This window comes from Pelophylax lessonae, assembly GCF_965119305.1.
Source record: "Pelophylax lessonae genome assembly, chromosome: 1".
NCBI classification, from domain to species: Eukaryota; Metazoa; Chordata; class Amphibia; order Anura; family Ranidae; genus Pelophylax; species Pelophylax lessonae.
In genome coordinates this window covers 119,594,022-119,609,847 of record NC_138768.1, presented here as the reverse complement: position 1 = coordinate 119,609,847, position 15,826 = coordinate 119,594,022, and the positions used below count along the sequence as shown (strand labels likewise).

The following is a 15,826-nucleotide window of genomic DNA, read 5'->3' as shown; positions in this document are numbered from 1 at the left end:
TGTCACTGTTGATTCCTTTTTACTCACCATGCATAGCAACCACCCTTTCATCTCTGCTGGTAGTATCGCTGCATTGGCACTACATGGCATGTATGCCCACAACACCATCACTATGCCTCTACTAACTAATTTATGGTCTCAGGTAGTGTCCAGACCACTTGTTGACATCAGTGGTGTTATGCACTTACGGCGATCCAAATGAGCAAAATATGAATACAAGGGCGAGGTGGGTGGGGGGGATCACAGATCAGATGGGGATAACAGAAAACACCTGCAGCAAACCTGATCAGAGAAAGGCTGTCTGATTGTTATGTATGTAGGACAATTTCCTGCTCTGCACTGTAGACACCTGGATGTTCTCACCTCTACTGTCTAGCCTGCAGAAAGCGGGGGGAGTTGTCCTTATGTGCTCCTAACTGCAGCTCCTAATTTCTTGCACTCAGTACAGCTCAGAATGGCTGTATTTGGTAAACAATCAATGAAGAATGATGTACAGTTCTTGAACCACAATTTGAACAGAAAATGCCATTTTTTTTTGCATTTAATGCAATGCAACACATTTTTACTTCTTTGTAATCAAATGCAAACTGTTTAGAATTGTAGTGCCGAATATTATTTTAAAATATGTATGTAGTTGCTGTTTAGCGGAAAGGGCTCAACTACACTTGACCTTTAAATCCCTAATTAACATGGTATTAACCCCTTCTATACTGTCTCTCTATATTGCTGTTTTTATACTGGTTGCTGTGTGTTGGAAATGCGAACATAGTGAACAAGAGGTTAATCCCGTGCTATTAAGCCATTAAAACGATCCCAAAAGGATTTGATCCCCATGAGCTTGGTTGCATATGATGTTTTTCATTACTTAATAGTATAAGATTAACCCTTGTTGAAATCTATCTAATTAGTTTGATTTTTAAGCGGCTCTCCGCAGGGGTTAATGTCATGATAGTAAGTAGTCAGAAAGGTCATGTGTATTAGAGCTCTGATGATAAAAGGGTTGAGAGAAATGCTGTTTTCTGACAGTGATGATGTATTTTTCCAGCTTGTCCAGGATTTCAACACCCAGGTGGCTTTGTACCGTGAATTAGTCATTTCCATCGGGGATGTGTCAGTAAGCTGTCCCTCCCTACGGGCTGAAATGCAGAAAACTCGAACCAAAGGTTGTGAGATGGCTCTGCAAGCACACCAAAAACTCTCAGCAATCTCCGGGTAGGAAACACTGCTCCCTTCATTCATAATCAAGCAGCTAATTCATGATGTTCATTATGTCTCTGAAAAAAAAAAAAGCGTTGCTTAGAGGTCTTTGCAAGGACACTGAGCTGAAACTGTCTACTTGTCTTTGTATTGTTCCTTTTACATATGTTTATTATGTGCCGGAAACACACACATCCCATGGGGTGTTAGTGATATTATTTCCCTAAGAATGGCTATGCTAATATAACTGTGGATAGCACTGAGATTTTAGAAAGGTCTTGCTTTACTTGAACAAGTTCTCCTCGCCATTTCTATACCATCCAATAGCTTGTATCAGTTTTAGGTGTGTTGGACTGGAGGCATGGTTTGTGACTATCTGGGATTTTGTGTTATGATGTTCACAAAGGATATACAGTATTTATCATGTGGGTAGTGATGGGCTCAGGCGTGTTCGGATCCTAGTCCCAACGCACCTGAGCAATCCCACCAGGAAGCCGGCACTGCACACCGCCAATCATGAGCAGCCCAGTCAGGGCGTGTGTATCTGCAGCTGCGGGCCGGGAAATGCCCCACTGCCTATGATTGGCGGTGTGCAGTGATGGCTTCCTGGTGGGATTGCTCAGATGGGTTGGGATTAGGATCCGAACACGTCTAAACCCATCTCTACTTGTGGGCTGATAATGTCATATTTTATAGTACCATAATTTAAATGGACTGTCCTCACATGACTGGAGATTTTTGTAGCAGCATTGTTTCATGAGCATTAAAAAATGTGCAATCATCTAGTATTGAAGCGTTAAGTCTTCACTGTTTCATTTTGTAAATAACTGGCAGTCTCTGGGCCATTTAGACTCGATTCACACTAGAGCAACTTGTCAGCCTGACAAGTCGCAGTCCATCGCAGTCCATTGACTGCTACAGGACCCGTTCTAATAGGAGCGACACAAGTCGCTCCGACTTAGAAAAAGGGTCCTGTACTACTTCGGAGCGACTTGCATAGACTTTCATTATGTGAAGTCCGTGCAAGTCGCGGTGCACGGGACTGCACAAGTCACCCCCGAAGTAGTACAGAGTCGTGCCGCCCCAGTGTGAACCGACTCTTATAGGGTTTTGATACTGTAGGCATTGGCCTGTGTGGTCTTTCTACATACAAAGGCTGGGGCCTAAGCACTGTTCAGTCAACTTGCATAGAAGGAACCAACAAAATTGCTGGTGTTAGTGAAAAGCTAGTGAATTCGAAGGTGTTATACTCCTTGAGGTGGGCCACCCTGCAAAGAAACGTTTGCATTTTATGAGTTTTTGATCCACTTGAATAAAAACCTCTAAGTTAAGTGACATCATTTAAGGCCTATGTCGATGGGTTTATCTTTGCATCAGACAGGTTTTGCATTTCCATCTAAATCTATGGTAATGTAAACCCCACTTGAAGCAAGTTAAATGCAGGTCAGAAGGAGGTCAAAAGCACCTGACAATTCTGAATAAACTCAGAAGCATCTCAAGGATGTCAAGGCCATTAAGGCTCCTTTCACACGGGCTGGATCCGGTTTTCGCAGCAGGGGATCTCAAGCTGCGGATAAGAGGTCTGTGTCCACTCCACTTTTGCAGAGCAGACACAGACATAGGCCACCCTGCTCTATAGGCATGTAAATAGACCGGCTGTCCATTTACACCCAGCTTCCCTCCAATCTGATCCGACCAGACGCAGGGGAATGGATCCTCTTCCATTTGTTTTTGTTGGATCGGATTGGAGGTAGGCTGGTATAAACGGACACAAGTCCATTTACATGCCTCTGCTCCATAGAGAAAAATGGAGGGTCCGATCAGGTCTGCCTGAAAAGCGGAAAGGTGGACACGTTCCAACCACTCATGTGAAAGGGGCCTTAGACAAGCCCAGTTTTGGTTGGCCCAGGCCCTCCATTGTATTGTAGAGGCCATTACTAGGGCAGTATTTTCTACATTTAGATGCTTGTTGTCATAAAGGTGGAATAGAGGATTTGGTGTAAGAAATGTTATAATAATCAACAAGTTGTTACCATTCTCTACCAACATGAACTGGGCATTTCCACTTTTGTCTTGCTCCAATGGTTTTACCTAATTGGGTAAATGACAACATCTTAAAGAAACCCTGTCACTATGTTAAAGATATTTTTTTTAAAAAGAGGCACACTATAAATAAGAAGCTCTATACTTTCCTTTCCCATGAGCGGTGTTTTAAATCTTCTCTTTCTTGAAGCGCTTTGGGGTCCATTGATAACTGACATCTCCAAATGTGTTTAAAGCGGAACTTTACCCATAACAACTTGCTTGTTGCTGGAGGCTGCCATTTTTCTGAAGCCCAGAGCCCCCAAACAGCAGTAAATCATAAAGTGGAACTAAACCCAGTGATTTAACGGTTTCAAAAAAGTTACATTCCTGGAATGCTGGGATTGCTAACTGTCACATTTGCCTTTGTCCTCAACCAAACTGTCAAACCATTAAATGGCTGGTGTCCTAACTGATCACATGTGCAGCACCATGGCAGTTCCAGTTAATACAGAAGCAGCTTCCTTGGCTGTAGATGATAGGGGGATTTAATTCTGCTTTAAGGATGTCAGCAGATCGGCCTCTACAAACTCAGCAGTGCCTCAAAATGCCTAAAATAGAGAACAACTGAGCATGTGCAGAACAATGTGCAGTCAGTGTATTACTGGATTTTAAACAGTATAGGCACTTATTTTTTGTTTTACATAGTTATACCTGCAAAAGGTACCAGCCTGAAGTGATCTAGCAGGACTTAATTTTCTGACTAAAGTTCCACTTTAAATAGAATGTTCCCCCTGGGCATTGTGGTTCCTCCTGGCAGCCCCCCACATAACTGCAGGGAGCAGTAGCATAGGGTCAGGTGGCAATAAAAATGTTACAGCGACTTTCTCATTATCCAACAAAATACAGTAAAACCTGGAATTGAGAGTAACTTGGTTTGAGAGTGTTTTGCAAGACAACCAAACATTTTTTTATAAATTCTGACTTGATAAACGAGCGATGTCTTGATATACAAGTAGCGCCATGTAACAACTGAGTATAAAAGAGAAGAGAGGCGCTTCTAAGTGTAGCAATATGGTTACATTTAATGAAGGTACAACATTTACCAAGTCACATGGTTGTTGATTAAAACAGGCTCATCTAAATATGCAGGCATCCGCGGTAAAGCTGTCCACAAAGACCATCCTCCGCACCATCATCGATGTCATCCCTTTCACACTGCGCTCCATAAGCGCTTCAAGCCTCGCTTTCAGATCGCTATACTGCAGGGTAGTCTTCCCGTTCACAACTGCAGCTGCCCAGGGCTGAGGTGATGAGGATGGTCCAAGTAGACGGTTTTACCCCGAATGCCTGTATTCTTAGATGTGCTTCTTTAATCATCAACCATGTGAGCTGCTAAATGTTGTACCTTCATTAAATGTAACTATATTTCTACACTTTGAGGCGCCTATCTTCTCTTTTATACTCTGTAGCTCCTGCTGGATTTTCCTTCTAATTCCCTTGTGGAGGCACCATATGTGGATGGACATTTTATGGTTACACAACCTATTACATTGCTATAATAGTTTTATATGTACTATAAACGGAAGGATTTATGAATAAATGATTGTGGAATGAATCATCTAAGTTTCCATTATTTCTTATGGGGAAATTCACATTGATATAAGAGTGCTTTGAATTACAAGCATCTTTCCGAAACAAATGATGCTCCCAATCCAAGGTTTTACTGTACAAAGTTTGTCTGAAACTGGGCCTGAACTAGCTACTCTAGCTGGTCTGAGAAGCAAAGTGTCTAAAGGGTTTGAGGGTAAATACATAAGGAGAACGTGATATTCTGATGCCCTGTGTGCATATTTGTCATGTGCCTCACTTAGGACCCTTTCACAATGATGAGCTTTTGATACGTTCCCAGTGACTAATGATAGAAGGTGCCTTTTTGGTGCGCCTTTAAAAAACTGCACCAAAAAGGCACCTTCTATTGTAAGTCAATGGAGCATGCAGGACTTTCAAAGGGCAGCACACCTGCAATGTGAACAATTACATAGGATTTAATAGGGGATAGTTTTCATCATCCTGAAAAAATGCAGGAAAAGTGCACCAGTGTGAAATGGGCCTTACTGCAGACAGTCTAGCAGAATGCCCTGCTAGGCGGAGGACTACATACCAGTTACCGCCATTTTTCCTATTGAGGTAAAGTGCCTTACCCATTTTCTGAGAAAGTAGCCTAATATAAATGAATCATATCTATAGTAGGCATTCCAGTAAACTAGCTCAACATCTACTTTTGCCTCCCATGGTAACGGTAATGCAAACTCAACTCAAAGGTGATATTTAATTTTCAGTGAACACAGATTAGTTGATTCACCAACCTGTTTCTTATATCATTTATTTGTATTTAAAGGATAAGTTCAGGCAAAACCTAACTGACTCTAAACCTGCTCTGTGCCACATTCTAAACCTGATCTATCTAACCCTGTAAAGCAAAAATGTAAAGAAAAAGGGGTTTGAATAAGCCCCTTTTTCTAGATGGGATAGTGACAGGCCAGATTAGCATTTAGGAAGCCACCTTAGCAGGTTTTTAGTATGAGGGAAGCTGTTGCTGGGTAAAACAGAATAGATAAACAGGTTTGTGTTAGGTCAAAATAAGCCCCAATCTGAGTGAGCCTTCCCTGTAGCTAGGGAGATTAGGTAGTTAACCGGTTTTTCCTTGCTTTCTCCCGCCTTCAGAGCCTGCCTGTGGGATATTTAAGGGGGCTCAGGATGAGAGGATTTCACTTTACCTCAAGACACACGTCACCTCAAGATCCCAGCTGTTCTGTTCCCCTCCCCCCCCTCCCCTTTTGTTTGTCGCAGCCAGTTTTTACTTGTAGGGTCACCTTTGCGTAGTGCAAAGGGGGACGATATGGTCATATTATCTATTTATTATGATTTATTCTTGTGTTTGGATAATTTTTGGTTGTTATATCTTTTGTTTAACCTGGATCGTAGTGGTCGGGTTAATTTCATGTTTTATTGATGTTTTAAAGGAATTAAACAAGTATTAAACGGCCGCGGCCTTTTTAAATCCAGCTTGGTGTGCAGTGTCATCATTTTGTAGATAAGTTAAGATAATAGAGGAAAAAGTCCTGTCTACTATCCCATCACTGTACCTACCTATTCGGCAGCCGATCCAGTCCAGTCCCTAGCAGCGGAAGCTCTGTGCAGGAGAAGACTGACAACGGCTGTGAAATGAATGGGAAGTGACATCACCCGTAGACTTACTATGGGGCTTTAGTTGTCGGATGCCTCTCTAGCACTCTACTTCCACCTCCACGCTGAAGCCACCGCTGACAGCTGATGCTGAGACCAGGTCCGGATTAGGTGCAGTAAAGATAAGTACAGTGACTTTTAATTTACAGGGTTAAATAGATTAGGTTTAGAATGTGACACAGAGCAGGTTTAGTGTTAGTTAGGTTTTGCCTGGACAGCTAGTTTAAGAAGTCTTTATACCTAAACTATCCCCTTAAACAAAGTCCCAAAGTAGTCGCAGAGAAACAGCAACTGTGTGTTTGAGTAAACATATGGAGTGGAATTTAATAAAAATGGGAGCAGACAGAATCTGAAGCAGTCGTGCATGGCATCCAATCAGCTTCTGTCTTCAGCTTGGTCAGTTAAGCTTTGAAAAGGATTGTTTGCCATGCACATCTGCTCCAGATTCTGGTAGCTCCACTTTTGATAACTTCCCCTCATACTGTTTTAACATAGAAACATTAGAAAAGTGCTTTTATAATATAAAATAAGTACAATTATCAACTATTAAATATGAATTATTTATTTTAAAATAACTATTACCAATTTATAGTTTTACACTTATTTTTATCCTGGCGTGGGTGATTAATCACATTTATTAGAAAAGTGATGGCAGAAAAAGACCCAGTAGTCCATCAAGTCTACACGTCTGCCCATTTTAGGGGTCCATATAACCTTGACATGGAGTTAAAAGAGCAGTTTGGAATTAAAAAAAAACAAAAACCTTTGATGCTCACCTTGGTAAATGCAGCATCAATCCGATGCCACCCCCAGGCCGCCACCTCTACAATGAGAACTGAGCAATTAAATACTGCTGATCACTCAGTTCTCTGTCCTCAGTGAGCAGAAAGCTGGTAACAGTCAGTCGCTGACTCTCTGCTCTGCCCCTCCAGCACTCACTGGAGTGCTGGGTTGTGGAAGGGACAGGTTCTCAGCTGCTCACTGAGAGACTGAGCCAGCTGCCGGTCCAGGGACCTTGGTGGATCCAGACTCTCCAGAGTCTGGAATGGCTGAATTATGACAGCTGAATGTGGGTCACAGGAGTCCACTCCTGTGATTCCAAGGAAAAGTAGGGCCAAAATGACTTTTTTGCTCTACTTTAAATTCAAAAATTCAAAATGCCAGTATGTCTATGCAACATCTCTTCCTCCTCTGCACTCACTGCAGGCCAGCTTGTAAGCAGGTGCAATTTGTCCTCCATCCATTAGGTGGTGTTATGCCACTATACAGATGGAGCGGAGGCTTAGAGAAATATTGTTACTCTGGAGACTTCATAGCTGTCTCAGGAAAAGCAGCTGTCAGATTTGACGCTGCAACTCTTGGTAACCTACGGCCACCTTAGGTGGGGCAGTCTTTAAAATAGGAGGGCCCTGCTAGGTTTAGTGCACTATAGGTGAGTGGCTGGGTTAGGGAGAGGACCCTGCTTGTTAGGGTGAGACTGAGCATAGGGAAAGGTTCTTGTTCAAGCAGGGACGGTGTAGAGACACAGCTGGTTCCCTTACTGCATTCTGGTCCCTAGAGCTGCTGCCGCTGTCTTCTGTTCAGCCTTTAATAGCCGCTTTTTGCGTTTCCAGTCCGCCACCCCTCCAGCAGATGCCGACCTTAGTATATCAGGCCTTGCCTGGTACAGTGCCCTATTACTAATGCTGTGTGAGATATCGCTGCATTACTGTGTCATTGTTGGGTGACTTGCTGTTACAAATCAGTGCCTAGAGATGTGAGTTATAAACGGACTATTAGGATTATATTCTTTCATTGTCACATCAGTCATATCATTTTTATTATTTTTGTCATATGGAGATTAATGCAAATTTATTTACAGTACTTATTAGCACACTGTTCATGCTTTTTATATTGAGATTTGATTCACAGATTTTTTTAGAGGTTGCCCTACACTGTAGAGTTTTCTTTATGTATTACTTGGAAGTGTTGTGAAATCACTTTATTGTGGCAGCAGCAATCTCGAAAGTTAAGAGTGTATATAGAGGGAAATTGCGCTCATTGTTTTTTCCTATTGAGTGCCTCACTGTATGCCCTATGGTGCAACCTGTGCCATCAAAGAAGATCTTCACCCTAGGAACAAAAAAAATAAAAGCCAGCAGCTACAAATACTGTAGCTGCTGACTTTTCATAAAAAGACACTTACCTGTCCCAGAATCCAGTGCCATCCTCCCCTGGGCCGGTTCGTCACTAGTCTTCGTTTTCCCAGCACTAGCATCTTTGGTCTGGGAACTTGGCTGTGACTCCTTGCACTTTGGGAATGGTCCAACAGCCTTGTGGGACATGTTACAAGAGGCTGTGGGCAGAGAAGGGAGCGGGTACCTATCAAGACTAGGTACCCCCCCCCAAATTATTTATTGTGACAAAACTTGTAGGGGGGGCAGGAAAGCGGAACTTCCCCTTTTGGGGGAAGTTCCACTTTAATGACTGTACGTTTGCACTATTTGAATATATGCTGTATAAGAACAGAGTGCTAGTCCTTACAAGTGTTACTACAATTTGCCTTATTACTACTTATCCAAATACAAGGACTTATACTTCCATTTTGTCTCTGTGTGAGCACCCCCTCTACATCGAGTATCACAGTCACTGACACAAATGAAACCTGCCATCCATTGCATACCTTCAGATATGGATCTTCTTTCTGTGCCACTAGAGGGTTTTGGTCATATAGAAAGTTTAAAGATGCTGAGATCCAGAAAGCTTCCTTCTGTCATCTCCCCAATCAGAAGTCATGACTTTTTATGTGGACAACTAATTGTTCTGTTGGTCAAGTTTATCAGGGAAACTGAATTTATATAACTGAGGACTTAACAGATGTCAAAGGTACAACATTTTTATACTGCGGTGTATTTTGCACTACACAGCTATGAATGCTGGTAGGGACATCTTCTCACAAGAATCTCTAAAAGATGTAGGAAGCCATCATGCAGTATAATTCAATTTCTATGCAGTCATTCAGAACTAAAATATCAGTTCTGCAGGCACCAAATCGCATGGTACCTCAGTACCCGGCAGTGCATTTTTAAAAATAATGCAAGCACTACTTTTTCCTCAGTCCAGTGCATTTGACAGCCCATTCAATAAATACACTGCATGGGAGTTTGTGGGAATCCCGCTGGTTTGAACCCGTGTGTTCCTGTGCAATTCTGTTGTGAACCGCTCCTCAGTGACAGTTTATATATGCTGGATTACTAATATCACAATGGTAAAAGTACAATTTCTTTTAATGGGAGTCTGAGCTCCCAAAATTACGATGTTCCACCCGCAACCCACAGCTTTAGATGGCTATATCTCCACCCGTATACCTCCATGTGAATATCCTGTGGCTTGAGCACTATGTATCGCCAAGTATCAGCAAGTGTCACAAATACCATATGGTCTGTCTCAGACCGGAGGATTCGGTGGCTATACCCCGGAGGGTTTTATTTATCTGTCCAACCATTATTAGGTGCCTAGACAGGTCCAGTATAGGTTGCCTGTGCCGGAGCAGAGACTTTTGCTACAGTCCTATCTTACAAACACCTGTTACAACAGGAAGGTGTCTCCATATGGTTTGGCAGTTTGTCCGTCAAGCTGCCCTTACTGCCGCCATCGGAATACAGACTTTATACCTGAAGTTTCTGCTTCTGAAGGCCAGCTCCCATGATGCAAATCACCTCTCCAGCTTGGTATTGCCCCTCTCATTGACATTATTACTTCCAATGCAGGACCAGTAGCCACCTCCCATTCTGGTGATATGGCTGCTTGTCCTGCATTGCACACGATGACATAAGACACTCTAGTACTGGAGAGAAGAGGACCACACCACAGGCTATTTGTTCAGTATTACTTTGTGCTAGCCCGTCCCCGAGACATAAATAGCACTAGTATAAAAGGTGTAGTAGCGCCAAACACTGTAACTAATAACAATATTAAACAATGTGGAGTGTCCACAGTAAGTCCCAACAGTCCAAGAGAGATGAGAAGTAGTGGAGACCAATTCCCAGTATCAGAGCCGTGCGGATGAAAAGAAGCCAAACCCAAGCGTGGAAATATGCCAACTGCTTACCAGATATTAGATGGATATGGGCGATCCAATAAACTCAAATTGGGCCATCAATCACAGACAGTGCCAACGGTATAACTCATCAATTCCCAGTGTCTCAACAGATCATGGTTAAGGGCAATGAAAGGCTCAAATCGTACCACCAGACAGAGTAATGATCTCAGCAATATTCAATTCACCTCAAAAGAAAGGGGCAGGACATAGTGCAGACTGTACAAACTCAAGTTTAATAAATGCATAAAAATATACTCACACAAGGGTGAATGTATACAGGCATAGTAGATAGGTAAAAACCGCGGTATTGGTGGCGTGCTGCTCGTTCCGGATCACCTGACGCGTGTCGTCAAGGAAGTGACATCATCAGAGGTGGACCGGATGTACACGGCAGCATGCATATAAAAGGACAAACCGGAAATGACGTATGCGGATGTAAACCGCAAGTGCGTTCCACTTGGTCATCAGCCGGAACCGGAAGTGACGCACGCGGAAGACGTCCGTCAATGCGTTCCATCGGGTTCCACCGGCCGGAGATAGCCTATGACAGCTATGATAAGTTTCTGTAGCCATAATTATGAAAGTGATTGTGTGCCCAACCAACCAGACACAATTACTCTAAACAGCCGGTGCCGATAAGACAAAAAAGGAAGAAAAAAAACTACCAGCATGAACAAAAACAGAGATCAAGTGGAAGGCACATTGGCAAACAGAACAGTTGCATGCTATGCAATATTCTCTATGCAAGAGAAGATCTATACCTCTCAAATAATAAAAAAATGCCATTAAACACATATAACACTGGATATGAAATTAACCCACTCAAGGTCATATAAATATCCCATAAATGATAAAACATTGTAGAAGAGGACGGAGGATATTAATGCTACCTAAGACGGATATAAAGTAACAGCATCAAATATCCACACCGTCCCAAACTTCATAAAATGACAAATACTGACTGTAAAAAAACTAATGAAATAAAATAAGATAAAATACATCACTAAAAGATCCTCAGAAATAATGATGTCCAAAATAATTAACTGTTATTAATGTAACAGTTCACATCCCACTCAACATTCAGCCCCCATGGAGAGTAAGTCCTCATATTGAAAATCCACCGAGTTTCGAGACATGGCTTCCTCTCCAATGGGGGGTGAATTTGTCGATCCCCCAGATCTTAGTACCCACAGGGTTTTTGTCGTGGCAATTGGCGTAATGCCTTGAAACGCTGTGGTTGGGAAAACCCTTTCTGATATTTTTGATATGTTCCCTCACCCTCACTGTCAATGTCCTCTTGGTGCGGCCTATATATTGTAGGCCGCACGGACATTGCAGGAGGTAGACCACATTATTGGAGGAACAACCAATAAAGGGCTTGATGGGGTGTGTCTTGGAGGTAGCCGTAGATGTAACCTCGCAGAATTTTCTACCGGTGAGAGAATTTACTTTACATACCGAGCACTTCCTACATGGATAGTAGCCAGTCAAGGTATGAAAGAAAGGTAACCGTTCAGGCTTGTCGAGAACGTTCGGAGCAATCTGGAGATGCAAAGGCTCAACACCCCTGAACACAACTGGTGGAACTTCAGGTAGTTGAGGGCCCAGTACCTTGTCGTTTTGGAGAACCCTCCAATGTTTTTTGAAAATACGTTTCACGTCTCCAAACTGCTTTGAATAGGTGGTGATGAAGGAAAAGGCAAAGCGATTGGAATCAGCTTGTTGTTTAGGCTGCTTATGTAATAAAGTAGACCTGTCAACGTTCTCAACATCATACAACACCTTATCCAAATTGCTCTCGTCATATCCCTTATCGAGAAACTTATCCCTCAGCATTAGAGCTTGACTGTGATAACTTTCTTTACTGGTACAATTGCGACGAAGTTGTAAAAACTGACTCCGAGGTACCGATCGCAAACATGAGGGATGGTGACAACTTCCCTGTTCGATGTAAGCGTTACGGTCGGTCGGTTTGAAGAAAGTGCTTGTCACAATTGTACTATCCTTAATCTCTATTGATAAGTCAAGGAAATTAATCTTGCTATCACTAACCTCATGCTGAAGGACAATCCCCAGAGCGTTGGAATTGAGGTAATTAATAAAATCGTCCAAAGATAATCTGTCGCCATCTCATAGGAGGAGGACGTCATCAATGTAACGCCTCCAAAAGACCAGTTCGGGTCTAGGCCGGCCATAGATGACGTCCTCCTCCCACTTGGCCATAAACAGATTGGCCATGCTCGGTGCGTATTTGGCACCCATGGCGACCCCTCTCTTTTGTAGAAAAAAGGAGCCGCCAAACCAAAAGTAATTATGTTGCATGGCAAATGTAAGTAAGGACAAAATAAACTCTCTCTGTACTGAAACCAAAGAGTCATCCCTCTCCAAAAAAGTCTGGACGGCTTGTTGCCCATGCTCATGGGAAATAATAGTATACAAGGAGGTGACATCTGCTGTGGCCAGCAGATATCCCTCCTTCCACTCTATATGCTCTAATAAATTCAGAACTTGTGTGGAATCTCTTAAATAAGAGGGGGTGTTGGTAACAATCGGTTGTAAGTACCCGTCTATATACAGCAGATGTCACCTCCTTGTATACTATTATTTCCCATGAGCATGGGCAACAAGCCGTCCAGACTTTTTTGGAGAGGGACGACTCTTTGGTTTCAGTACAGAGAGAGTTTATTTTGTCCTTACTTACATTTGCCATGCAACATAATTAATTTTGGTTTGGCGGCTCCTTTTTTCTACAAAAGAGAGGGGTCGCCATGGGTGCCAAATACGCACCGAGCATGGCCAATCTGTTTATGGCCAAGTGGGAGGAGGACGTCATCTATGGCCGGCCTAGACCCGAACTGGTCTTTTGGAGGCGTTACATTGATGACGTCCTCCTCCTATGGGATGGCGACAGATTATGGACGATTTTATTAATGACCTCAATTCCAACGCTCTGGGGATTGTCCTTCAGCATGAGGTTAGTGATAGCAAGATTAATTTCCTTGACTTATCAATAGAGATTAAGGATAGTACAATTGTGACAAGCACTTTCTTCAAACCGACCGACCGTAACGGTTACATCGAACAGGGAAGTTGTCACCTTCCCTCATGGTTGCGATTGGTACCTCGGAGTCAGTTTTTACGACTTCGTCGCAATTGTACCAGTAAAGAAAGTTATCACAGTCAAGCTCTAATGCTGAGGGATAAGTTTCTCGATAAGGGATATGACGAGAGCAATTTGGATAAGGTGTTGTATGATGTTGAGAACGTTGACAGGTCTACTTTATTACATAAGCAGCCTAAACAACAAGCTGATTCCAATCGCTTTGCCTTTTCCTTCATCACCACCTATTCAAAGCAGTTTGGAGACGTGAAACGTATTTTCAAAAAACATTGGAGGGTTCTCCAAAACGACAAGGTACTGGGCCCTCAACTACCTGAAGTTCCACCAGTTGTGTTCAGGGGTGTTGAGCCTTTGCGTATCCAGATTGCTCCGAACGTTCTCGACAAGCCTGAACGGTTACCTTTCTTTCATACCTTGACTGGCTACTATCCATGTAGGAAGTGCTCGGTATGTAAAGTAAATTCTCTCACCGGTAGAAAATTCTGCGAGGTTACATCTACGGCTACCTCCAAGACACACCCCATCAAGCCCTTTATTGGTTGTTCCTCCAATAATGTGGTCTACCTCCTGCAATGTCCGTGCGGCCTACAATATATAGGCCGCACCAAGAGGACATTGACAGTGAGGGTGAGGGAACATATCAAAAATATCAGAAAGGGTTTTACCAACCACAGCGTTTCAAGGCATTACGCCAATTGCCACGACATAAACCCTGTGGGTATTAAGATCTGGGGGATCGACAAATTCACCCCCCATTGGAGAGGAAGCCATGTCCACCGGGAAATTTCCCGTCTCGAAACTCGGTGGATTTTCAATATGAGGACTTACTCTCCATGGGGGCTGAATGTTGAGTGGGATGTGAACTGTTACATTAATAACAGTTAATTATTTTGGACATCATTATTTCTGAGGATCTTTTAGTGATGTATTTTATCTTATTTTATTTCATTAGTTTTTTTTACAGTCAGTATTTGTCATTTTATGAAGTTTGGGACGGTGTGGATATTTGATGCTGTTACTTTATATCCGTCTTAGGTAGCATTAATATCCTCCGTCCTCTTCTACAATGTTTTATCATTTATGGGATATTTATATGACCTTGAGTGGGTTAATTTCATATCCAGTGTTATATGTGTTTAATGGCATTTTTTTATTATTTGAGAGGTATAGATCTTCTCTTGCATAGAGAATATTGCATAGCATGCAACTGTTCTGTTTGCCAATGTGCCTTCCACTTGATCTCTGTTTTTGTTCATGCTGGTAGTTTTTTTCTTCCTTTTTTGTCCTATCGGCACCGGCTGTTTAGAGTAATTGTGTCTGGTTGGTTGGGCACACAATCACTTTCATAATTATGGCTACAGAAACTTATCATAGCTGTCATAGGCTATCTCCGGCCGGTGGAACCCGATGGAACGCATTGACGGACGTCTTCCGCGTGCGTCACTTCCGGTTCCGGCTGATGACCAAGTGGAACGCACTTGCGGTTTACATCCGCATACGTCATTTCCGGTTTGTCCTTTTATATGCGTGCTGCCGTGTACATCCGGTCCACCTCTGATGATGTCACTTCCTTGACGACACGCGTCAGGTGATCCGGAACGAGCAGCACGCCACCAATACCGCGGTTTTTACCTATCTACTATCAGCGTGCAGGGTCCGCCACACTGTATCGCTTCCGCGTTCCACAGGTCGGAACCACCACCACCGGAAGTGACGTACTGACACAATAAGCCATGCCCTACGTGTTTCGTCACTACGACGTCATCTGGAGCACGCTTCCGCATTCCACAGGTCGGAACCACCGCCACCGGAAGTGACGTACTGATGCAATAATTTTTTTTTACCACTTTTTATACTATTTTACCATCTTTCTATACATTGTGGTAGCACCTAGCACCAACAACACTTGCAGTTTTTCACTTACACACTACCTCAGAGGTAGGTTGGCGGTAGCTTACACCACTAATACTTAAGATTCATGTGTTGAAACCCATAGCGCTGGTAAAAACCACACACCCTCAAAAACAAGCAGTTGACTCATGCAGTGCGGGCACAGCACCACTGCATCTGGAAATTTTTTGTTTGCTTTTGCTTTAATGTCTCTGTACTCTTGAGCTTCTTTTATTGCTTACAGTGTCAGTAACAGCAGTTTTGGG

The 15,826-nt window shown here is 42.9% G+C and overlaps 1 protein-coding gene across 1 annotated transcript in view; it reads left to right on the top strand.

The window, feature by feature from the left end:
* The window catches only part of RGS7BP (regulator of G protein signaling 7 binding protein), a 197,104-nt gene that overhangs the window by 6,800 nt on the left and 174,478 nt on the right, over positions 1-15,826 (top strand). The window contains exon 2 of the mRNA XM_082253611.1: positions 1,046-1,212. Within this exon, the coding sequence (XP_082109737.1) occupies positions 1,046-1,212 (167 nt within the window). The remainder of the gene's footprint in view (positions 1-1,045; positions 1,213-15,826) is intronic.